Consider the following 23,978-nt stretch of genomic DNA (forward strand, 5'->3'; position numbering starts at 1 on the left):
AGTGAAATATAGTCCAACAAAAAAAAATTAAAAAAAATAGATGCATCTTTTCTGGAATAAAAGTTGTAATATTACAATTGCAATAAGGTTGAATGATTGCTGCTGTCAGGCTATTGAAAAGACAAACCTGAAAACCTGGACTCACCTCTATTCACCCATTTTTAATATGCTTATATCTATATTTTATATGTTTTATTGATTTAGAAACTTTTTGTTCTTCTACTTCTCCCTTTCATGATTTTGCTGCTGTAAATTGGGAATTTCACCACTGTGAGACAAATAAGTTTTCTTATCTTATTTTTTAAACACCCTTGATATGACGAATACTCCTTGAAAATAGTGTCTTTACTATTTATTTATCCTATTTTTTTCAAGAACAAAAGCAAATTTTTTCCATAGAATATAGTCCTATTTTTTTGTAGAACAAAGGCATCTTTTCCACAATAAAAGTTGAAATATTTCGATTTAAATAAAGTTGTATTTTTGAAACTCAGTTGTTAAAATACAACTTTCCCGCCTCCCTGAAAAATCTGACTTTATGCTCTTAAGATTACAACTTTTTTTTAAAAGTCAATATTGTACCTTATTTTTACGGTAAAAGAAAAATATAGATATTGTCATATTGTGTTTTTTTTTAAACGTGCAGCTTTTATTTCCTATAGCATTTAGTGCTACACAGAGTACATAAGCTTAATTAGTGTGACGACTATGAGAAAATTCACCATGGACCCCAAAAATTTGAGGAATCCTGGAGAAGAGAATGCCTTTTCCTTACAAAAAAAAAAAAAAAAAAAAGTACAAGTTTCAAAAAAGGTTTGAAATTGTCGGTTGCAATCACGTCATCAGTCACAAGGTGAGGATGGTGGGTGAGTGAAGGGAGTGATCCGACTGGTCGCCGCTACTGCTGCTGCGCCGGTGCGCCACACTGCAGGGTTGTGGAGCCTGATGGGGCGCGTCCACCGGGGCCGAGGGGTACGTGAAAATCATACTTGCCGTGAAAGGAGTGAGGGAAGGGGTGGAGGTCAGGATGGGGGTGTGCAGGGCCTCGGACTCTTGGCTGACGGCCAGTGTTAACGATGAAGATGAGGATGAAGATGAGGAGGATGTCTTGGTGGGGATGGTGATCTTGGGTTTGGGCTTTTCCACCTTGGCTGTCTGCTTGGGTCGCGACGGTCCGGGCGCACTGTAGTCCTCGGGCTCCATCTTGATGCCCGCCAAGGACGAGAGCGTGGCACTGGCGTCCGAGTCCGAGTCTGAGTCTTGGATTTTACAGATGGGACGATGAGCCTCCAAAACCAACTCCAGTTTCTCTTTCTGCTTTTGGAGCTCGGCTATCTCTTTCTGTAAACGGGACTTTTCATCCTCCAGCAGGTCCGTCTCCTGATGCACACAAGACAACAAACTTTAAATTTCAGTCCTGATGGAGACCAGTACACATCCAAAAGTCATACATAATTACATTACCCCCCCCCCTCCCATCACCCAATAACCTTGGGTCTGTTTTTTAACCTGTCCTTCAACCTATAGTTTTCCTTCGCGAATAGCAAAAATCTGCAAGCAACTGACAAGAAAAAAGTTTTATCATTTTATAATTGCCTATACGTGCTACAAGACTGTTTGAAACCAACAGGCGTTCAGAAATGGACAGTGTTGGAAATGAGCACTTTCACCCGTCTTCTAGTTTTGCTGAATTTGTACACTCACGTTTTGCAACGTGTCGGTCAGCTCCCGACGGCGATTGCGACATTTGGCAGCTGCCAGTTTGTTACGTTCTCTCCTTATTCTCCGTCTCTCCAGCTCCTCGTGAGACAACTGGAAGAAAAAAAAAACAATAACAATTAGTGACAAATACTGAACAAAACTAATAATTCCACCAGAAGCTACAACCAGATTTGCTAATTTAAACTGAAGGAAGAATGTTGAAGTGAATGGAGGCACTTGATTTCATCAGGCATTAGCGTTTGTTCAATCAAAAGAGTGCTCTGATGCCATACTGTGGCACCTGTAGGCAATGACAAACCTCTTTCCTCTTCCACTACGGAAAATGTACACAATGAACCTGTGAATCCACTTTAGTGACACTTTCATTTGGTGGCATGCCCTGATATATTTTTTAAATGGAAAATGTGTTTCTTGGCTGAGAAACACTGCCCCACAAATGGCAATACATTCATCTGATGTATCTTAATAAACGTAAAAATGTTCTAATGATAGATAGCATTGAAAAAAAAGTAAATATAAACAGATCTTGTGTCAGAAATATGATAGATTACCGTATATACTTTGATCAAATTGTACAAATATTATTGTAGCATAATTAGACTACCATCTATCTATCTACCTATCTATCTATCTATCTATCTATCTATCTATCTATCTATCCATCCGTCCGTCCATCCATCCATCCATCCATCCATCCATCCATCCATCCATCCCTCCATCCGACCCTCCATCCATCCAGAGGTGTGAGTCACCTCTAAAATCTTGCTATGACTAAAGATCATTAAAAAAAAGTGAAAGGTACAAGTAGGCAATAGTAAAAATAAAATAGCACCATCATGATGACACAGAACAAAATTACCAGTCTAATCTATGAGTCACAGCAGAAAATCTTTGAAATGTGCCTGCTTTTGTGTCGGTGCTGCACCCCAACTCAGCCTCCATCCAGCACTGGCGCTGGCTGGCGGCATATTGAAGAGCTGCCGTCGCTCTGCAGTTTCCCGCCCTTTCAAAAGACTGATGAGTCACTCTCTGAGCCCAACAGTGACTCAGGTGTGAGTCACCCTACGTGACTTGCGAGCCCTGTGAGTCAACTACGAGTCCACTTCCTGTGCAATTTACACTACGAGAAAATAAATGTGGCACTGTGGGGAAGGGGGGGGGCAGCACTGGAGTCACACTTACGCTGAAGTATAACTAAATACTTGATAAAAAATTGGTGAAAATTAGAAGTTATGATTCAACTCACTTGAGTAGAAAAAAAGACAGGTAAAAGTAGAAGTAGTGATTCAACTCAGGGTGGCGTGGTAAAAATAAAAAAATAGACCTTGCAATGTACAATAGTACAAAAGTAAAAATGCATTTCTAATTTGAAAAAGTGCTGACACTACATGTACATATACTTGTGTTAAAAAAAAGATTGGTCAGACAGCAGGAACTGTACTGATTCAACTCTGATACTTATGTAAAAGTAAAAAGCTACCGATTTTGAAATGCACTCAAATATTACAACGAAAACATATCTTGACTGTAAATGAGGCCACTGAGAACAAGAGTGGGCTAACTCCACTTTAGTCATTTTTCAAGAATGCCATTTTAAGTTTTATGGCTGTAATGAAAAGTGCTGAGCGCAATGAAGTACTGCAGTCCCCTAAATGTCACCTGAAAGAAATTCCTTTTCTCTACTCCTTCCTGCACTTAACTTGAAAATGACCGAAAATGATTTAGCCCACTCTAGTTCTCAATATCAATTAATCGCTGGATCACAATATTTCTCCCCATGATACAAAATTGATTCAACAAATCCTTTGAATCGATTCACCTCCCGGCCAGTGAAGGGGGTGGGGGGTGATTTGCATGCGATTCGCATTGTATGTATGTGGGCCACATTTGACCAAACAACAGTAAAATGACAACCAAAGCAATCAGCAACAGAGTGAAGCTGTCTTCAACTTTTAAAACTGAAATAATCTGTCGAAGATGTAATCTCCTGAGGCCGAACAAAGTGGCAAGTGTAATTTGAGTTCAGTTCAGCATCGAAAAAACATCTATTTTCAAAGTGACGTTGACCCAAAATAAATAAATAAATACATACATACATACATACATACATACATACATACATTGCAGACACCTGAAAAAAATCTACTTGTGCAGTAACAAAGTATTTCGTACATTGTTATTTCCACTCATAGAGGGTTTTTTTTTTTTCAAGGATTCACTTGAGTTCAGAAGGTTCAACTGTTGAATCAGGTCAGTGTACTTCTACCTTTTATTTATTTTTTATTTGTAGCACTGCTCTGCTATCAATGTTTGTTTGTCCCAAGGGATTATTTGACTTGGTTAATATTGTCTCAAAGTCATCAAGTGAAGAAATAAAGAAACAGCGTGCGCTTACACGTCCAGAAAAACCCTCTAATTCATCAGGTTGTGTCTCCATGTATTGGTTGCGCAAGTCCAATTGGGACAGCTCAGATGTGTCAGTGAGTGTCACAGGATATTACGCACTAATTTTGACATACATTGATCCAGCATTGACTCATTTTCCGTTGTCACACGTTGTCCCAGAAACGCCAATAATATGTTCGCCTTACGTGCTCGTCGTTCCTGCGGCGCGTCGTACCCATGGCCAGGTTGGCGCTGTCTCTGATGATGCCCGGCCGGATGAAGTGTGAATGAGATGGGGGCGGAGGCGGTGGACCCTGCGGGCGTGTCCTGGATAAGGACGGGTAAGGTGGCACTGGAGAGCGGGAAGGACCCGGCGGATGCATGAGGGAGGGCTGCACTAGCCACTGGAGGTCCTGGCTGGTTGTGATGGCGTTGAGGCTGGGCACGAATTGGCTGGAGCCGGGGATGGTTAACTTCTGTCAAAACACCACAAGAATTAGGCATCCGTATTCTGATCAGCACTAAATTTATGAAAAATTAGGATGTTGTGATATTGTATATATGGTTCATTGAGTTGCAGATTTTGTGGGGTGGGAGGTGAAAAATCCACCAAATCTACATTTTTTGTGCTCAGGCCAAAGCCACATCTAATCTAAAAATAATTTTTTGGTGCCCACTAATGGGCTTTCAGGCCCAAGCAACTCTGCTGATTGTCATTATTATAAGTGAACCGAAGAGCTTCAATTCCCAGTTTAATTCCCATAAATTCTTACGTAATGGCTCAAATTTGGAATCTTTCCAAAATTCCCATCTTAAATTTCTGGAAATTTAATAGGAAATTTCTACCCTTTTGTAGCGCTACTTGTAATACCTGGTGAGTAAAACTAGTGGCGGGTCCCCCGCCCTTGCCATAATATAATGTTTTTCCCAACCTTTCATGAGTGAAGTCTCATATTTCACATAGGAAAAAAAATCTCATACCACTTAACAAAAATCACAATGATGTCATGATACAGTGTTACCATTGTATTTCTGTGAATATGAAATCCGCTCATAATTATTATCTATTATGCTACAAGATGCTGGCAAAGCACAACTTTTCCCTAAATGAAGCTCCTCAACTCACTTCAACTTAGTTCATTTAAAAGGTTTATTTTGTATACCTTTTGCCATTAAGTGGAAGCACATTTAATTGTTCTGCCTTTCACTCTGCAGTATTTCAAAAGCATTGATGGTTGATAAAAAGTAAATAATTGGTCAATAAATAATTTGAGGACAAATTCAGTGATAATTGATCATTTCCAGCAGCACAGTAGTTGGGAATTACTTTGTTAGTGGCCATATTAGATTGCATAATAAGTATTTACGAATTCACCAAATTTATTTTATTTTATTGTCTCCCGTTACTCGCAGAAACACATCCCCCTTTGTGTTTTTTGATCTCTGTGGCGGTTTCTCAATTTGCATTATTTTATTTTGTTTTTTGTTTGCTTTGTGTTTTTGTGTTTCATGACAATTGTAAGGGATCACCAGTCATCAATTATTCACGGATTTTCGTAATTCGCGGTTGGGCTCACCCATATCCCCCTGCGAGTATCGGGGATCCACAGCATAGACAAATGGTGGACAAATGTTTAATTTCTCAACACACGGCTACTAGTACGGTTTTAAGATAGTCTGAGCCTCTTTTTTTCTTCAGTCAACTGTTATTGAATTGCTTTGAATTGATTAGCCTATTTTTTCAATATACAGTATTACAGAGAAGAAGAGGGTATGTCAACATACTGATGCTAATAGCCTTTTGTATGTATTGTGTATATCACAATATAAACGTATGTTAATCAGCAATAACTGACATTAGGCAATTGTAATGACGGATAGTATGTACTGTATTAGTATAAGCCTACCTGCTCTTGTGTAGTGGAAGTAGTGGTGCTTTCCAAGGAAGCAGCGTTTGACCCAGAAGCGCCGCCCGCATATGCCAGGTTGCCTCTTCCGTGACCTCGGTACATCCTTTCTGTTGAAATATTTATGTATATTTTTTAAAATCAAATAAGTGCTCCCAACCAAGGTCGATATGTTAAAATATAGTCCACGCGAGTGTTGAATAAAGAAAGTTTCACATTAAAAGTGAACCCACTCTGAAAGTGAGGCAGGTCGGTCGAGTCCAAGCAGTGACGAATCGAAGGGGTGTAGTAGAAGGAATAAACGTTTTGTTTTTGGTCCAGTAGTCCTTAAACTTCTAGAATCGACTCTCGGTGTATCATATGATGATGAGTCACTCGCCTAGAAGTCATAATGTGGCGGTCTTTGTGCCGTTGTAAACTCTTAAAGCGGGACTAACGTTTCGCCACGCCCCTCCTCGTTTACGGGAAATAATGGTGTCTGGAATCTCTCGCGGAATTCAGACACGTGACATGACGTAATTTTCCTAATATGGTGAGAGTTTCCTACGGCCGGGATACTTGAAGCTCTTAGCCACAACGACTGCTGTTAATACATTTGGGAAAAACACATTTTGGTGTTTAGTTATTCAGACTTGTGTCTGGTCTAAGTATATTAAGAGTATGACAAAAAGTACTCACTGTCACTGAGTCATTTTCAGTTTTGAGTGAGTCACTGAAAGTGAAAGTCAAAAGTTCATGTCCAATATTATTTTCCAGCTACGCTACATCACTGATATACAAAGTAACAAAGTACTGTATGATGTATGTAAAATCGATCGAGCACCCAAAAAATAATCTGACTAAAAAATAAAAATATTGCAAATTTATATATCATCATTTTCTTCTGACGTTTCTATTTCCACAATTTTGTGTGACAATTTTTAAAATTTTAATTTGTACCAAATATATTCTATTCCATTCTATTCTCGTGCCGCAGTGTGTTGTCCTAATCTGGTATAATAAATATGCTCTTCAATTAGTGTAGGTTGAACCTATAGTATTTACCATCATGGAGTGAATATGTTATTGTTTTACAGTGCATATCTAATTTTACTCTTTTTTTCTGATTCCAATGTGCTTAAACTCCTCCACAAAGACATATTTCATAAGGTAGAAATATTGCAACATTAATGCCCTAAAGACATAATTACATTTTTAACACACTACAGTACTGTGGGTGGAATTGTGTGGTTATAATACCTACAAATGCATCATTGATAAGGTATCTTTTTATATTATGCTACAACAATGAGTGGTGACACTGTGAACGTTGCACACCGGGCCAATTATGAAACACGCAATTGAGGGTGTGGAGCCTTTTGGAGAGTTACTCTTTCTTGACAAACCACATCAATGTGCACACATGCCTGTGGAGATGAGTCAGCCTGTTGCCACAAAAGCGGCCGTATTAAATTGCAGTACATTTTCAATGACGGTTTTTGTGCTGATGAACACAACTTTTACACCTCCGGCAAAAAAAAAAAAAAAAAAAGCTATACAATATGAATTCAGTAAGCGTACTTACTGTCACAACAGCTGCTGAGTTTGCGGTTCCCCTGAGGACACACAGGGTTCCCGGCATGGGCTGACTTCTCCTGGCTGCTGACTGTTGCACCAGCATCTCGTGTTACTGCTGATTAGTGGTGAGTGATTACAGCCTTAGTACTAATATTTGTAACCTACTGTATTACCAACAGTCTGTTCTCGTCAATTGGTGGCATTTCGCTTGATTGCACTGGTTCCAGTACATGTTTGTGGACATTGGATTTTTTTTTTGGGGGGGGGGGGCAATCAGATGTTAGCTTCTACAACTTGCCATGTCAATATAACCTGCCCAGGGTCTTCAAAATCACATGCAACTTCAACTATATTAACAATGAGACTGTTTAGTTTTTTTTTAACCAATCAGGTTTTTAATTTGTCCTCACAGGACCAGAGTACTGTCACTTGATGACATTAGAATTTTGCTGTCATCTGGTTGGTTGTTCAAAGCAAAACTTGTTACAGCTAAGTTTGACGAGGAAAACACATCTGTAGCAACAATAATGGAGCAGGGCCTTGAGAGATTAATTTCATTCATTCCATTACGATGATCTTAACCCAAAACACTTAGATCACAAAACATTTTTCCATATTGAAAAGAATGGAAATGCTATTAATTTGTTCCAGGTCCTCCAACCGCCCCCCCTGCCCCCCGACCCCCCAAAAAACAAAACACACACAAAATAATTTTCAATGTATTTTTTTAAGAGGAAAAATATCAATCTATAATACTGTACTTGATGAAAACTCAGAGTAATAACATAATTACTGTAAATCGAATGCAAAGGACTAATCAGTGTGTGTGTGTGTGTGTGTGTGTGTGTGTGTGTGTGTGTGTGTGTGTGTGTGTGTGTGTGTGTTCCGATGTGATAGTGATTGGATGAAATTGGAGAAGTCCCTACTAAAGCTACCAAATGACACTGCAACTGATACTGCCCCTGAGAACATAGATGCCAATATCATGCTGAGAATTACTCACCTAGAAACAGGGAGAAACAGAAAGGTCATTTTCCTTGCTTTATCATGGCACGGGTCTCTGTGAGGTCATGTGAATGCCAAAGTGAAACTGCCAACAGCACGTGGACTTTCTACACGCCCCGACGGGTTGCCCATTGATCCATTTTACTGTCAAGTGTCTCGTTTCAGAATGGCAGCCTGTAATAATGATGAGGCGACGCTTACAGGAAGCGTGTGCTTTCCTAGGGTATGCCATCATGGCAGTGTGTGTGTGCTAAAGGTGAGTGTCACATGACTCAAGCTGCTGGAATGTCATGATGACACGCGCCGCGTCTCGACGTTTTACATGACGGGACATGTCGGCCTTTTACCCAATTATGTTCAACCAACGCTTGCCTGAAATGTGCCAGTCAGATGTTGCCAACTATGTAAAGCCGTTTGAGTATTTATTGGATACACTCCTGGTGCACTCAGTCGTCCATGTACTGGTATGCTCATTGCCCTCACTAAAAAGACAATTCAGTACACTAGTAGAATGACTAGGGTGAACTAGTAGAAGACTCTTACAGTAAAATGTCTTCAGTCAACAAATGCCCCTTTGTCACATTTTCATTAATTAAACCTTATTGGTCGACTAATGTGCTGAACTAGTAACACGACAAGGCCCAACTAGTAGGCATGCGTCACGCACTAGTACTGTAACCTCTGTATCGATTATATCAAATAAATGCAGAAACCTCCTTGCCCTTGCTAGTAGAATAACGTTGGTATACTAGTAAGATAGTGATTATGTTACTAGTGAGGCAAAATTATGCACTGACATCTATTTCCTACTAGTACCCCGAGTGAGATTGTAAAATTTTACCAGTTCAAATCAAGCACTTCACTAATAGTACAATACTAGTAGTGTGCAGATGTCAACCAGTGCAGTTTTGCCTCACGAGTAACACATAATCATTTGACTAGGAGAAAGATTAGGGTGCATAGTAATGCCATGTACAGTATATAGTTGTTCTTCTAGTTTGCCTAAATTGGGTTGTTAGTGTGCAGAAATCTCATACACGAGTCGAAAAAACATTCTAGTAAGACACACTCGGTATACATGAATTCACTTGTAGTACTACTGCTGCTCAGATGTCAACCACTGCAGTTTTGCCTGACTAGTAACATGTTGCTGTGTTACTAGTCAAACAAATATATCAATAAAGTTGAGTTGAACAGTTTTAGATTATGAATGAGTATTTTGGCTGCTCTGCTCACTTTCCCTCCAAAAGTGAATGAAGTTAGGGATTCCATTGCAATTTACTCACCCTAAAATCGCCATATTTATTCACTTACTCATACACTAGCACCCGCCCACACACATCCCATACAACACACCCACACACCCACACAGCCACACACACACAGCCACACACACACACACACACACACACACACACACACACACACACACACACACACACACACACACACACACAGAGAGGAGTTCACGTGGAGTAACAGCAACCTTATGCCACCTAGCATTATACCTATTTGGGTTCGTAGTTGTAAATGTGTTGATTCATGTAAATATGTAACAAAAAATATAAATATCTTATAGAGACGTTTGGGAAAGCTTTGAATGTTCCAGCAAGACGCTGGCTGTGTTGAGATTGTACTTTGCCTGATAGCGTGACATCTATGATAACAAAACAGCGTGGAACATGTAAGTGGTTCAGGTGATATGATTATTAAAGGTTCACACAAATGTCTATATGATAGCCAAGATTACAAATTCATAAATCGATTAAGAGCAAATGATTTCAACACGTCGGTCACACTTTTAGACTTTAACACACTTCACTGTTTTACTCTTCCCAATCAAAAGTAAAATGCATACATACACTGCATCCTATGATGCATATAAACTTGACACAGGTGCACCCTCAGTAAATAGATTGTTTAGATTGTATTGGCTGGCAACCAGTTCAGGGTGTGCCCCGCCTACTGCCCAATTACAGCTTGGAAAGGCTCCAGCACGCCCGCGACTCTCGTGAGGTTTAAGCGGCTCGGATAATGGATGGATGGACATTACATTATTATTTGCATTATTATAATTATTACTGTATCACAGATGAACATTGGATCATCATCTCATTGCAATGAATAGGCCTATGTACCTAAACAAATCTCCAGTGAATGACTTCTCAGCGTGGTTCCAGAAAAGAGGATATACAGTTTACGTTATAAAACGAAGCACCAAAATGAATTTGTCATTACTTTTTAATTATTTTAAGCGGTTGTTGTGGCTTTCTAATGTTCGACCATACCGTCCAGACAGAAAATTTACCTGGGAAGTTTGAACACGGGCGTAATACAGTACGTACGTGCGTCTGGGCAGGCAACGTTGCGTCAACGTCAGCTAATATGACAGTGAACAGTAGTGATGGGAATCTGAAGCCTCATGAAGCAATGAGGCTTTCCATCCAACTGGGTCGGTCCTGGGCCGATGTATCATGAGGCTCCATTTGTTCTATTGCGCCATCATGTGGAAAATAAATGTCATGACACAGTGATTAAAATACCATGGATTTGATGGAGTCAAAAGGGCAGACGTTAGCAGGCTAGGAAAGTTCCTTTCGTTCGTATTATCATTTGGTGTGAATTATTAGGGCATTTGCTGTACACTTCTGATCGGACATGTATTATTCAGCTAAAATGTTTTGTGGCGTTGTGAGCCACAACCTTCCTCTGAGCTGCTGTGCTTAGATAGCGTCTAACTAATGTGAAGTAGCTGTTAGTTTAGAGCTAAAGCATCAGCATTTAACACGGCAGCAGAGTAGTACGTTTTCGCATGTATTGGCGAATGTGTCACCGTTTATTTTTTTTATTATAGAAGCTAACGTCAGCGATAATAAGAGCTGAATTTACCACACCGAGCAAGTGGAACGTGAATCACAAATGCTGCTGCAAAACAGTCATCGTTTTTTAAAATAACGGTCATCTATTCTCAGTTATTACTTACAAAGAGGTCGTTAAATGCGAAGCTGGTGACAAGCATGATCCGAGGCGCGTATGTTTAGCCACACTTGCAGACGAATGAGAACCGTTTTACTGTACCAATGTTTCCCGACCTTTACCGAACCAAGGTAAATAAACTAGGTAAAAAGATTGGGTAAGAAATTTTGCTGTCGGGTGACACTTTAGGGTGAATCACACTTTTATTGAACAATAAGGAGCTGAACTGCAAAGTTCACAACAGGTGTTTGATTCATGTGTGGAGCAATGAATGTCGTAGTTGAATTAAAATATGATTTCCTAAATTTAAACGTTCCTCTTTATCATGCTGTTCACATTTTGGTATCAAGATGCCTCCGAACAGATGTGCCGACCTCAAACCCTACCGAGAGGCCGGAAATACGTTAATGCTTTCAAAATAAGATTTATTTCCGGCTTCAAAATAAAAATATTTTCCAGCGTTTTACCAGGGGTGTCAAACTCCGGTCCTGGAGGGCCGCTGTCCTGCATGTTTTCCAAGTCTCCCTGTTGCAACACACCTGATTTAAATGAACAGGTTCAATGTCAGGCTTGCACAGAGCTTGCTGATGATCTGATCATTTGAATCAGGTGTGTTGCAACAGGGAAACTTGGAAAACATGCAGGACAGTGGCCCTCCAGGACCGGAATTTGACACCCCTGAAATAAAACGCACGTCAAAATCAAATGTAATCTTAATAGAAGTATAATATAAATAATGTTTTAAATTAAAAAGTAAAACAAATTTATGAACTGTCTGTTTTGCAATCTAGTTGTTTGGCATTTTGGAAATCAGATATAGGTACAGTTAAAAAATACCCGAAAATGTCTTTTCTCAGGTGCAACACAGAACAGTACAAACTTTTTTCTTCATAATTTCTGACCTTTTGGAACCTAATGAAGATTGAGGGGCCTATTTTTCAATTTCAAAAAAGGAATGTGTTTAAATTCAGCATTGTCTGATCCAAGTGGATTAAAAGGTGCTTTATTTCTAACAGCAAAAACAGACAGTCGCAAAAGTGATACATGTGCCAGTTTACATTTTGAATGTCTCTGTATCTCGTCTTCTCCCACATTGATGCATCTAGGTAAGGAAAAAAGTGTTACAACAATGTCCAGACAAGACATTTCTATGCTCTTCTACTAAAGCAAGAAACAGCAAGTTACAGAGTTGCTCAGAGAAGAAGTTCACGATTGATTTCTATTTTTTGTAAATGGGTCAAATTTGACCGGCAACTCAACAGAAACCTCTTTAATCTAATAATTATGAATTAATTCACACGTTGACTGTGAATGGCCCCAAAGCAAACCATGAAAGATGTCGTCAGACTGGTCAGACAACATTAGATTGGTGTCAAGGCCAAATTTGAGGCAATTTAGCACCCACGTCAACAATGACGAACTCGGAAGCAGTTATTGATTTTGGCAGACGGTCGAGTACATTTGGCAATTAAAATGTTTGCACTTCCTCTGTGCCTTTCAGATCACCAAATTCATGTCTGTGAATGAGCTGAAATACTTGTTGGCCATAGACACCGGATATATGCTGAAGAAACTCATGTTCCCACACACACGAGGTAGTACAACATGTTCATCATCAGTTGTGAGAAGAGGTTCCCCTGTCATATTTTCTTACGCCTTATCACACCCTAAAGAGATATTTCGACCCTTTATCTGTGCTAAGTGAGCATTGGAACTTTAGTTAGGAACATTGTTATATTGCTGTGATAAACTGTGTACATTTAAAAATACATTGGGCCTCATTTACGAATAAATCCATGGGAATGTTCGTACAGCCATGACCAAAAGTTTTGAGAATGACAAGTATTGTTTTTCACAGTTTGTGGCGTCAGCGTTCTTAGATCTTTTTGGAAGATGTTACTACGATAAACTAAAATATAACTACAAGCATTTCATAAGTGTCAAAGGATTATGAACCATTATGTTAAATTTACGCAAAGAGTCAAGAGTTGCTGACCCTTCTTTTTCAAGGCCTCTGCCATTCGCCCTGGAATGCTGTCAATTAATTTCTGGGCCATATCCTGACTGATCGCAGGTCATTATTGGATAATCAATGCTTGGAGTTGTCCATAATGTTTTTCATGGGGAGAAGTGGTTTCTTTGTTGTCCTTCTAGACACCAGGCCATCCACCAAAAATATTTGCCGCACTGTAAGTGTAGATGCACTCATATCTGTCTGCTTACATTCCTGACTAAGTTCTGCACTGGTGGTGTTCCGAGCCTGCAGATGAACCAACTTTAAGAGACAGTCCTAGTGTTTTATGGACTTTCTTTAGTCCGCTGAAGCCTCCTTCAGAGCAATTGAGCCTCTGTCTTTGAAGTTCAATGAAGCTCATTTTCATGGCATCTTGCTTCATGCTTCAAAACATTCTGGAGTACATGTAAAATTACCGTCATGAAAACAAAATAGACACTGGACATTAATACGTGTGTCATTCTCAAATCTTTTGGCCATGGCTGTACTTGTATTTATTATAAATATGAATTCAAATGAATCTTTATTCATTTTAAATAAAAACACTTTAAACTGATTTTGTGTAATGTGTGTCTGAAATGGGGAGGTCAAATTAAAGAAAGAAATGAATAATTTTATTTCAGACCAATTGTATTAGTTTGATTTGAACAAATGTAAAATCGGTTTAGGCGATTTGACAAGGATGAGTTTGACCAACACGTTTAAATCATATTAAAATGAGGTATTAAGCCTGAGTTGGGGTAACATACGTTTATTGGATATAAATCCTGACCCAATTTTTATTGTGTTCATCCCATTACGTGCGTGCAGTGCCACGCAGGCAACGTGACGTAAACCAATCGGAGAGAGCAGGCGGGGTCAGCTGATTAGCCACGTAGCTAGCTACCTAACGTTAGCAGGCTAGGTAAGTTCCTCTCCTTCGTGGTTTTTTTTTTGTGTTGTTAGGGTATTTGTCGTGAAATGTGAATCGGATATTTATGCTTCATCTTAAATGTTTTGTGTCGTTTAGAATCGCAACCTCCCTTTTCGAGGCTGCGCCTCGATAGCAAGCAGTTACTGAGTAGGTGTTAAAGTTTAGAGCAAAAGTATTAGCATTTAGCACATCAATAATCATTGGACTTGTATGACGTTAGATTTATCCTAATTACCAGCCTATGAGCCTTGCGGTGTAATGCGCATATTTTTCGCATGCATAGGTTAATGTGTCACTGTTTTTTTATTTTATTTTGGAAGCTAACGTCAGCGAGAACCTGCAATGGATTTGCCACATCACGGATACCGAGCAAGTAAGTGGAACGCGAATCACCAACGTTGCCGGAAAGCAGTCATCGTTTTTTGAAAATAACTGTCATCTATTCTTCGTGATTACTTCCGAAGTTGTCGCTAAACACGAAACTGGTGGCATAAGCAAGTCTTAATACTCATATAAACTACAACATTTGGTCAACTTGCATACAAATGAGAACTGCTATACTGTATCAGATTTGATTGAGTCAAGGCAACTAGACTACTCACAAGAGATTTGGGATATTCGGGTGTCTGGTGACATTTCATACCAGGATGTATCACAATTTAATCGAACAACAAGGAGCCGGACTGAAAAAGATCACAAGTGTTTGATCCATGTGTGGAGCAATGCAGTAAACGTCCTGGTTCAATTATTCATTCATTCATTCATTTTCCGAACCGCTTCATCCTCACTAGGGTCGCGGGGGGTGCTGGAGCCTATCCCAGCCATCTTCGGGCAGTAGGCGGGGGACACCATGAATCGGTTGCCAGCCAATCGCAGGGCACACAGAGACGAACAACCATCCACGCTCACATTCACACCTAGGGACAATTTAGAGTGTTCAATCAGCCTACCATGCATGTTTTTGGAATGTGGGAGGAAACCGGAGTACCCGGAGAAAACCCACGCAGGCCCGGGGAGAACATGCAAACTCCACACAGGGAGGCCGGAGCTGGATTCGAACCCGGCACCTCCGCACTGTGAAGTCGACGTGCTAACCACTGGACCGCCGGACCGCCCTGGTTCAATTAGTGTATGCTTTTTTTTTTTTTTTTTAATTTTAAACTGTAACCTTCATAAGGCTGTTCACATTTTGACATTCTGACATCAAGAAAACTCCTACCTTGTGAATGAGGTTACCTCACTATGGCAAGGCTTCAAACAGGATGTATCAAGAGAGAAGGGGCATCTGTTATCAGCAGGTTGCAACAAAAAGACTGCAAGAGTTAGAGACTGGCATAGAATGGATAATTCATGGCTCGAATATGTGGATTTTGCTGTTTGGAGCTGCTGTTGGTCACACCTAATACCCAGTCTCTCACACACAGACTAACAGGCCAAATCAACTCAAGCTACCGATGTCACTCATTCGGCCACACCCTTAGAGGCAAACTTGAGCTCGTGTTTTCTCAACACCAAAATTCTAACTTTGATAATATACCTGTCTAAAGTACTGTACCTCAATGCTGATACTGAAAGGATGCCATGTCCAAAAAAACGAAAACATCAGTATATGCAGTGGAATCATAACTGAAAAACATGCACATTCAAATTCATTCTATAGACGTGTACATACTTCTTGATAAAGTAAAATTTAAAAAATGAGAAAATTTCAGCTATTAAAAAAAATAAAAGAAAAAAATTCTCACAAATTCTGGGATTTGTAGCCGTGTTTTAAAATATAAAAATTGCTTTGGTACTTTTTTAGTATTGGAGCCAGCACACAAATTTTAAAGTACAGTGAAACTCCTCTACAACGAAATCATGTTTTCAGCAAGAAATTTTTCACAACAGGGGGTTTTTCACTGTAGCAAATTTGATCTCAGATGTAAGCACACACACAAACGTATGTGTACACGCACACACAAACGTTTGTGTACTCTATTTTTATTCCAATAGTACATAAGTATGAGCACACACTTATTTGACACTTCATATTGTCAGTGTAGAAAGAAAAAAAGGGAAATAAATTGCAAAATTTACGATCAGCATTCACTTTCACTTATATCACTTTCTTGGATAATGTCTTTTATTTTGCTTGCTCTTTCATTTTGATCATTTTTACCCTCTCTTCCAGCATCAGAGCTCTTCTTGTCTTAGCTTCTTGACATCCAAAGGTCCCTTTTGTAGCCATTTTAGCAATGCAACGTCCATCCTCGTCTGAATCTAACAATAACAAATACTTCCTGGCATGCAATGAACTTTTAAGCCAGCCACGGGGCGCTTCGTAGTCCTCGATGGCCATAGTTAGCTCTCGAAGGCTAAAAACCTTACGCTAACTGGAGCGCTAATGAGAGAGAAGCGCTCCAGTTAGCGTAAGGTTTTTAGCCTTCGAGAGCTAACTATGGCCATCGAGGACTACGAAGCGTCCCGTGGCTGTTTTTAGCATGATAACAAGTAAAGCATTCGAGGAAACGTTCGTTTATTTGAATGTCCGTCGAGCCATAAGCAATTTACTCTGAGCAGCTAATCGGATGCTACGGGTCTAGCTTTAGTATCTACACACATAGACAGTGAGGTCTATGTGGCCTCTTGGCCAATCGGAGGCCAGGATGATGCTCGGTAAGCCAATAGCAGAGCAGCTATGAGTATCTTGAGCCCAGGAAACTCGCAGCTGTGACCGAAATAAACATCGTTCACTATGTAGACCAGTGTGGTGGTTGCTGTTGCCTTTTTTCGAACGAAGCAGTAGAGGTCGCTGTTGGATAAGACTTCGTTGTAGTGAATGTCTTCGCGAGGCTGGAGCAGACAAAATGATTTCGTATAACGCAACAGGGGTTTTTCGTCGTATGGGGGCCAGGAGAATGGGAATTGTGTTAATGCATGAAGATTTTTTCACATAAGGGGGTATTTTCGCCCATGCAGGTTTCGTTCTAGAGGAGTTTCACTGTACCTACAATATACTTTAGAAAACGAGTTCATTTCCCTGTGTTCAGTTTTATTTTGATTTCAGCTTTTTAACACAGTATGGTGCTGTTATTATCAAGTTATTAAATCGAAGTCGTGGTCACGGAACAAGTTCAATTAATTGTTAATTAATTAATTTTTCCCTTAGGTAAGCAGAGGGGTCGTGGAACTCCGACGGGCGGGGAGTCCATGTTGTTCGACGACACCAGCGCCTCAGGCATGAACACTCAGGGCTATTACACTCCAGGCTACAGCATGGCAGGCCCCCAAAACGACACACAAGCGGGAGTCAGCAACTTGTTTGCTGATCCCATGGCCAATGCCGCTGTCATGTACGGGTCGTCCTTGGCCAACCAAGGCAAGGACATGGTTAACAAAGAGGTGGGATTCAAAATCTTCAGTCAGTATTAAGTTGCTATTCTTGGTATTCTTTATGTGTTAGTATTGGGAAACAACAGGGGGAAAAAACAGGAGGAAAAAAAAAGTCGGCTCCCATTAAAGCGGCTCCCTCTTAGGAGCCGGCTCATGTCGTTCACTTCAAAGAGCCGGCTCTAAGAGCCGGCTCGTTCGCGAACGACACATCACTAGGAAACAACTTTTTCATCCCTTGTAACCTATTATGACCTCATTTTTGAATATGTATTAAGGTGTCACTGCAAATTAGTTATCAAAGATCAACAAAAAAAGCGTCATTTTAACGCATAACTTATCAGGAGCTAGCTCCTACTAGCTCCAGTTAGTTGGCGAGCAGCAGCATTTTGGAAAACTGGAGACACTTTAAGGAAGATTGGCTGACTCTTAAATGAAGTGCATTACAGTACTCCAACTAAGAAGTAACAAAAGAACGAGTTACTGTTTTTTTAGTGCTATTGAGGAAGGAGTGGCTTTACATTACCCAGCTGTCCAAGATGAAAAAAGCTGAATGCAACAACAGCACCAATTTGCCACTCCAATTTAAAATCACTGTACAGTTTAAAACCCAAGTTTGAGACTGTTGGTTTTAGATAAGGCGCCAGGGGATGCAAATCAACAGTCAATTTCAATGGGTCGATTTGACTTACCAATAACCAATCAGGAGCGTTCATAACATGAGAACCAAAATGAGGTCAGTGGTAGTACCCTACTAAGCAAACCCTAAAAGACGCCGTCAGACCTGTCGAACAACATTTGGTGGTGTCAAGGCCAAATGCAAGGCCCGTTAGCACCCACGTCAACAATGACTGACTCAGGCCTTTGGTTGAGTACATGTGATAATTAAAACATTTATTCGTCTTCTGTGCCTTTCAGATCAGCAGATTCATGTCTGTGAACAAATTGAAATACTTCTTTGCCGTGGACACCAAATACGTGATGAAGAAACTAATGATCCTCATGTTTCCATACACGCATCAGGTAATCGGACAATGCGTTCACCACTTGTGAAAAGCGGCTCCTCTCTCATATTTTCATATAGCTTATTTAGCCGCAAAGAGATATTTTGACCCTTAATCTGTGGGAAGTGAGCATTGGAATTTAAGTTGGGAGCATCCCAATAGTGCTACGATAAGCCATGTGCATGTAAAAACACATTGAAATATTGCTCAACACAATGAGAGCCTTTCTCGAGCACCGATTCCCACACGCACTCTGTAGTTGGAAATGATTCAATTTCACTTAACTGGGCCAAAAAGATTTGTTTATTTAGGTTTTTTCGTGCTTTGAGTTGTGAAATTAATTTGTTGGTGACCCTGTTTTAAACTCAAAACAGTCAAATCAAAAATCATCTGTTGAAATGAATTAAATGTCCTTAACCTATTGCAGCCTACCAAAACAAAAAACTCTCTATACTTGTTGTTTTCACACACACACACACCCACACACACAGTCTCTTTTTTTGAAGAATACGTAACTATTGGCCCAACTGCTGCTTATTCAAGGTACCACCGTATACTCACGTCTTAACTGACTTGGTGACTCTTGCTAGGATTGGGAAGTTCGCTACCATCGAGACACTCCGTTAACGCCAAGACAAGACGTCAACGCACCTGATCTTTACATACCAAGTAAGCCAGCTTGAAGGAACTGCAGTATAGGTGGGTGGTGGTCAGGGTGGGGGGTGGCGATACTTTTGGATGTCGGTATGCGAGTGAATTCCACAGACTTGAAAAGACGCAGCCAGCTGCAATAGAGCTAAAAACCTTGGTCGTGATCTGAAAATGAAACCATAACAAAAACTTGTTTGGGGTTGTGCCGCAAGATATGTCTGCCAGATGTGACTTCATCATAATGTCATGTTGCGTGAATGTGTACTTGAGGAGATTGGCCATTTCTGTGCCAATAATCAGCGGAACTGAAAGGTCCAGATCAAGCCAGTGACCAAAAGAACCACTTAATGGTCCGTTAAGCTAATTTACAAGTTATGCAAGTAGCATGATCAAGGTTAAGCATTTCATTTATTGCCACCTCCTGAATTCCTCATTGTTCATCTGAATGAAGTCTGAAATTCCACCACGTCTCTTTTTGAATCAACCCTTCTGTTGAAATGGAAATGATCCCTTCCAAGCAATTTACATCATGCAAGTTTTTATTTCTCTCTCTCTCTCTCTCTCTCTCTCTCTCTCTCTCTCTCTCTCTCTCTCTCTCTCTCTCTCTCTCTCTCTCTCTCTCTCTCCCAAGCAATTTAAGTCATGCAAATTTTTATTTCTCTCTCTCTCTCTCTTCCAAGCAAATTACGTCATGCAAGTTTTTCTCTCTCTTTCTGTCTCTCTCTCTCTCTCTCTGTCTCTCTCTCTGTCTCTCTCTCTCTCTCTCCTTCTCTTTCTTTCAACACTGCCGCAGCCACTCTCTCTCTCTCTCTCTCTCTCTCCCTCCCTCCCCCTCCCCCTCTCAACACGTAACACATTCAGAGTACGGTGGTAGAGAATAAGACTAAGACCCTGAGTGACGCCAGCGAAAGTACCTGAACTGGACAACCACAAATTACAGTCATCATTTCAACACCCACACCAACTCATAGCGGAAATACTGCAGCCCTTAGTGTTGTTATTGGAAAATAACTTTGCCAATGATAAAAGTGAGGATCTGAATATTTGACAGGCTCTTGGCAGTTCATGCCCCATTCACTGATTCCACTCGTATATTTTGCCAACAGACTTTCCACGCTTCACTCTTTAGCCACAAGTATATATGAAATTATAAATTTAGTTAAGTATTATTATAATAAACAATATATACATTCTGTATAACTGTATTGGCATGGCTTGGTGTCAGCTGGCTGGATTTCGCTTTGTCTGTAAAAAGGTAATTTTTGCTGTACAAAGCACATGTGACCAATAACTGTCAGCTTGGAATGTCTTCATGACGTGCCCTCTTTGCGGTTCCAGCAATGGCTTTCATTACCTACATTTTACTGGCTGGAATGGCTCTTGGCATTCAGAAAAGGTAAGACGTTCCGTTTTTGTTGTTGTTCTTCTTCTTCTCCTTCTTCTTGTGTGTTGACATGTTGACTGACTTTGTGGTTTAGGTTCAGTCCAGAGGTGCTGGGACTCTGCGCCAGCACCGCCTTGGTGTGGGTGATCATCGAGGTGTTGGTGATGCTGCTCAGTTTGTACTTGCTGACGGTACACAGCGACCTGTCTACTTTTGACCTCATCGCCTACAGTGGATACAAATATGTCGGGTAAATATTCTAGAAGTGCTTGACAATTAATGTGTATCTTCAAGGGTTCCTCGGTTGACATCGGAGTTCCGTTTCTACGTTGGCAGTTAATGATGAACCCGTTTACAGAACGGTATACTGATGAACCGTAAAAACCCAGACCTATTTCTGCAATATGCAATGCATTTTTTAATTTACGATTAGATTTACATTATTTGGTGTCAAAAATCTGTAATGTTATATATTGTCGCTGTCCTGTGAAAAACACGGATTTCCATTTTTGTCATTTTTTTTAAAATGATGCGCGAAAATAAACTTTGGTTGTTGGCATTTACAATTTCTAATGCCAGAAAGTAAGTAGGATTGCTGTTTTAGCATCTCTGAGTAGTTATCTAATTTTGTTTACTTACATTTCTTTCAGTAATGTGATAAGACCACTTATTGGTGGTCATATTTGCTGTATGAAATTTTGACATCGTTCAATCGCTAAGCAGCTCGGAAAGAAGTAAGTAAGCAGTTGTTTTGAACGCATTACTTGGCGACAAAAATGAAACAACAAAATAAAATAAAAAATCTTGAGTATGGTGGTCAGCGAGCGTGCATTCTTGTGCAGCATAACCACACACATTTTTTTCACCGCCCAGCAAACTAGTCCCATATCGTACCGTTGGTAACCTCAAAAGGGTTTGTCAATATCGTCATCAACCGTGGACTCCCTGTGGCGAGCTATTGGCTGCTAAATGTCGATGTTCTTTCTCCAGGATGATCTTCACCGTGCTATGCGGCTTGCTGTTCGGCAGCGACGGCTACTTTGTGGCGCTTGCGTGGTCCTCTTGTGCCCTTATGTTCTTCATTGTAAGCATTTAGTCTTACCAAGTACAAATGTAGTGGTACCTTGACTTACAAGTGCTACAACCCCCAATCCTTTGCTGTTTAAAAAAAATGTTATCTGTGCTTTTGATGCGAGATAAGATTAGATGAGGTACAAGTGAGGTCAAGATATGGTGCTCCTCAAGTGGTAAGATCATGGGCCAATGAAGGTACTCTAATGCCGTCACACGTGGGCAAGGAGAGTTGCCGTTGTATTTGTTGACGGCTCACCTGGTTTCTAGGTTTGTAACGTGACGTTGGCAATGCGAGCCTGAAGGCACTTTTATGTCAGTTTCAGCCGACAGCTGAGGATGTGACAGCACAAATTGGCTGAGCCTTGACATTGATGGCAACGGATGGATGAATCTGCTTAATTCGTATTCCACAAACACAATATTAATAGAAAACTATGTTTAGCGGCGCGGGGACGTAAAGAATATATTGTTGCGAAGAAGCGTTTTGCTATGGGATCCCCTTTAAGTCAAGGTGCCACTGTAGTCAGTACTTTCCATCCTGGTGGTGTACCTAATAAATCGGGAGTATCATCTCACTGTGAAATGTGTGCAGGTGCGTTCCCTGAAAATGAAGATCCTGACGTCACTGACGTCGGACTCCATGTCCACCAGCTCCAGCGCCAAACCCCAAATGCGCATGTACATCACCATGGCGACCGCCCTCTTTCAGCCCGTCATCATTTACTGGTTAACCTCTCACCTGGTCAGGTGACTGTGAGGCGTTCATGTGAGCTGGCGCCTTCCAAGTGCTTTGGCGCGCGTGGCCGTGCGCTCGCCTTCTTCTCCACATGCGCAGTTTTGTCCCTCCACGCGCGCGCGGTGTTGAGCTATCAAAAAGGTTGTAAAAAGGAAATTGTGTACTTGAGTTAACCAAATTGTATGAAACGTATACAAAAAAATTTGATTGTGCAGTGATTTTGACAAAGGTTCATTTTCTGCCATCTTACCTTTTTTTTAAAAAAAAAACAAAACAAGGGCTGCCAAATCCAGAGCTTGGTTTCATCATTGGATTCAACCAATTTCCTTTATTAAAAGTAAAAGCCATTTCCATCATTTATTACCTATCCTTAATGTCCAGCTTCAGCACCATGTGCCACTACTCTTTGTCCTCACTTGTAACACAATTCAGTGCACTTGTAGAATGACTATGGCGCTTAAGTGGAGTGACCGTCTCACTAGATTTTTTTTTAACCCCCACTGGTGCCAAATTTGGCCAACTCATTCATAATCGAATCTAACTAGTAGGGTTAGCAGTGCTGTACCATATGTGAACTTGTGCACTGTGTTGCCTCACGAATGACATCGTTTAACTATTAGTATGCCAGAGTTGTCATAGTAGTGGGGAGAAATGTCACTTAGTAGTGTGTGTGTGTGTGTGTGGGGAGGGGGGGTGGTGACATTACTATGAAGACAGTCGTTCTACCAGTGTGCTGAATTACCAGAGAGGATAAAGGGCATAACAGTCGATGGACCTTAAACCTGGATTTTAAGGATATGCAATAAATAAACGGTTTTAAGGAAAGCCATTTTTGCATTCATTTATAACATCCTTCATGAGGAGGCTACTAGTGCATGAAGCATACCTACTCGTCGAGCCTAATTGTGTTCCTGGAAATGCACAATAGTTAACTAGTAAATTTTAATTACAGACTAGTTATCCAAAAGTGATACCGTGTCCTGGACCATGTATTAGTTTATGTCATAAATGCTGAATATGCTTTCCATAAACAACTTGGTTATAACGTCACCATCATTTCAAAATCTGGATTTTTATTTATCTGAAATATATCAAAGCATGACACTGTTTGGATTTTCGTAGGAAAGAAAATAAATCTATTCAGCTTTGTGTATTCAATTGCAGGCCCCTGTTGACTCTTGTTTGTTCGTTGGTTCTATAATGAAATGCTGACTGCCAGTTGGAGAGGTTTGTCACTTTTTGTTTTTCCTCTACTCAAAGTATTGCTTTGGCACCATC

General features: G+C 40.4%; 2 protein-coding genes across 7 annotated transcripts; one reads left to right on the forward strand and one right to left on the reverse strand.

The window, feature by feature from the left end:
• Nucleotides 1-566: 566 nt before the first annotated feature.
• On the reverse strand, nucleotides 567-9,694 carry fosl1a (FOS like 1, AP-1 transcription factor subunit a). 5 transcript variants are annotated; one of them, XM_019871421.1, is made up of 5 exons: nucleotides 8,575-9,694; nucleotides 6,015-6,124; nucleotides 4,314-4,583; nucleotides 1,705-1,812; nucleotides 567-1,380 (listed from the first exon to the last, which is right to left on the reverse strand). In XM_019871421.1, exons 2-5 carry the CDS (start codon nucleotides 6,117-6,119, stop codon nucleotides 847-849), a joined length of 1,017 nt encoding a protein of 338 aa, XP_019726980.1. In that variant the 5' UTR covers nucleotides 6,120-6,124; nucleotides 8,575-9,694; the 3' UTR covers nucleotides 567-846. The 5 variants fall into 5 exon arrangements, with proteins under 5 accessions (XP_019726980.1, XP_019726977.1, XP_019726979.1 ...); XM_019871418.1 differs by having other exon boundaries at nucleotides 6,015-7,683; XM_019871420.1 differs by lacking the exon at nucleotides 8,575-9,694 and adding an exon at nucleotides 7,579-7,917.
• Nucleotides 9,695-14,382: 4,688 nt separating this feature from the next.
• On the forward strand, nucleotides 14,383-23,858 carry yif1a (Yip1 interacting factor homolog A (S. cerevisiae)). 2 transcript variants are annotated; one of them, XM_019871387.1, is made up of 9 exons: nucleotides 14,383-14,470; nucleotides 14,800-14,852; nucleotides 17,631-17,863; nucleotides 18,770-18,874; nucleotides 19,446-19,524; nucleotides 20,845-20,902; nucleotides 20,985-21,140; nucleotides 21,881-21,974; nucleotides 22,557-23,858. In XM_019871387.1, the coding sequence occupies exons 2-9, from the start codon at nucleotides 14,822-14,824 to the stop codon at nucleotides 22,713-22,715; spliced, it is 915 nt and encodes a 304-aa protein (XP_019726946.1). In that variant the 5' UTR covers nucleotides 14,383-14,470; nucleotides 14,800-14,821; the 3' UTR covers nucleotides 22,716-23,858. The 2 variants fall into 2 exon arrangements, with proteins under 2 accessions (XP_019726946.1, XP_019726947.1); XM_019871388.1 differs by lacking the exon at nucleotides 14,383-14,470 and adding an exon at nucleotides 14,498-14,626.
• The last annotated feature ends 120 nt before the right edge of the window (nucleotides 23,859-23,978 follow it).

The sequence above is a fragment of the Hippocampus comes genome, unplaced genomic scaffold (genome assembly GCF_001891065.2).
Source record: "Hippocampus comes isolate QL1 unplaced genomic scaffold, H_comes_QL1_v1.1 scaffold83, whole genome shotgun sequence".
NCBI classification, from domain to species: Eukaryota; Metazoa; Chordata; class Actinopteri; order Syngnathiformes; family Syngnathidae; genus Hippocampus; species Hippocampus comes.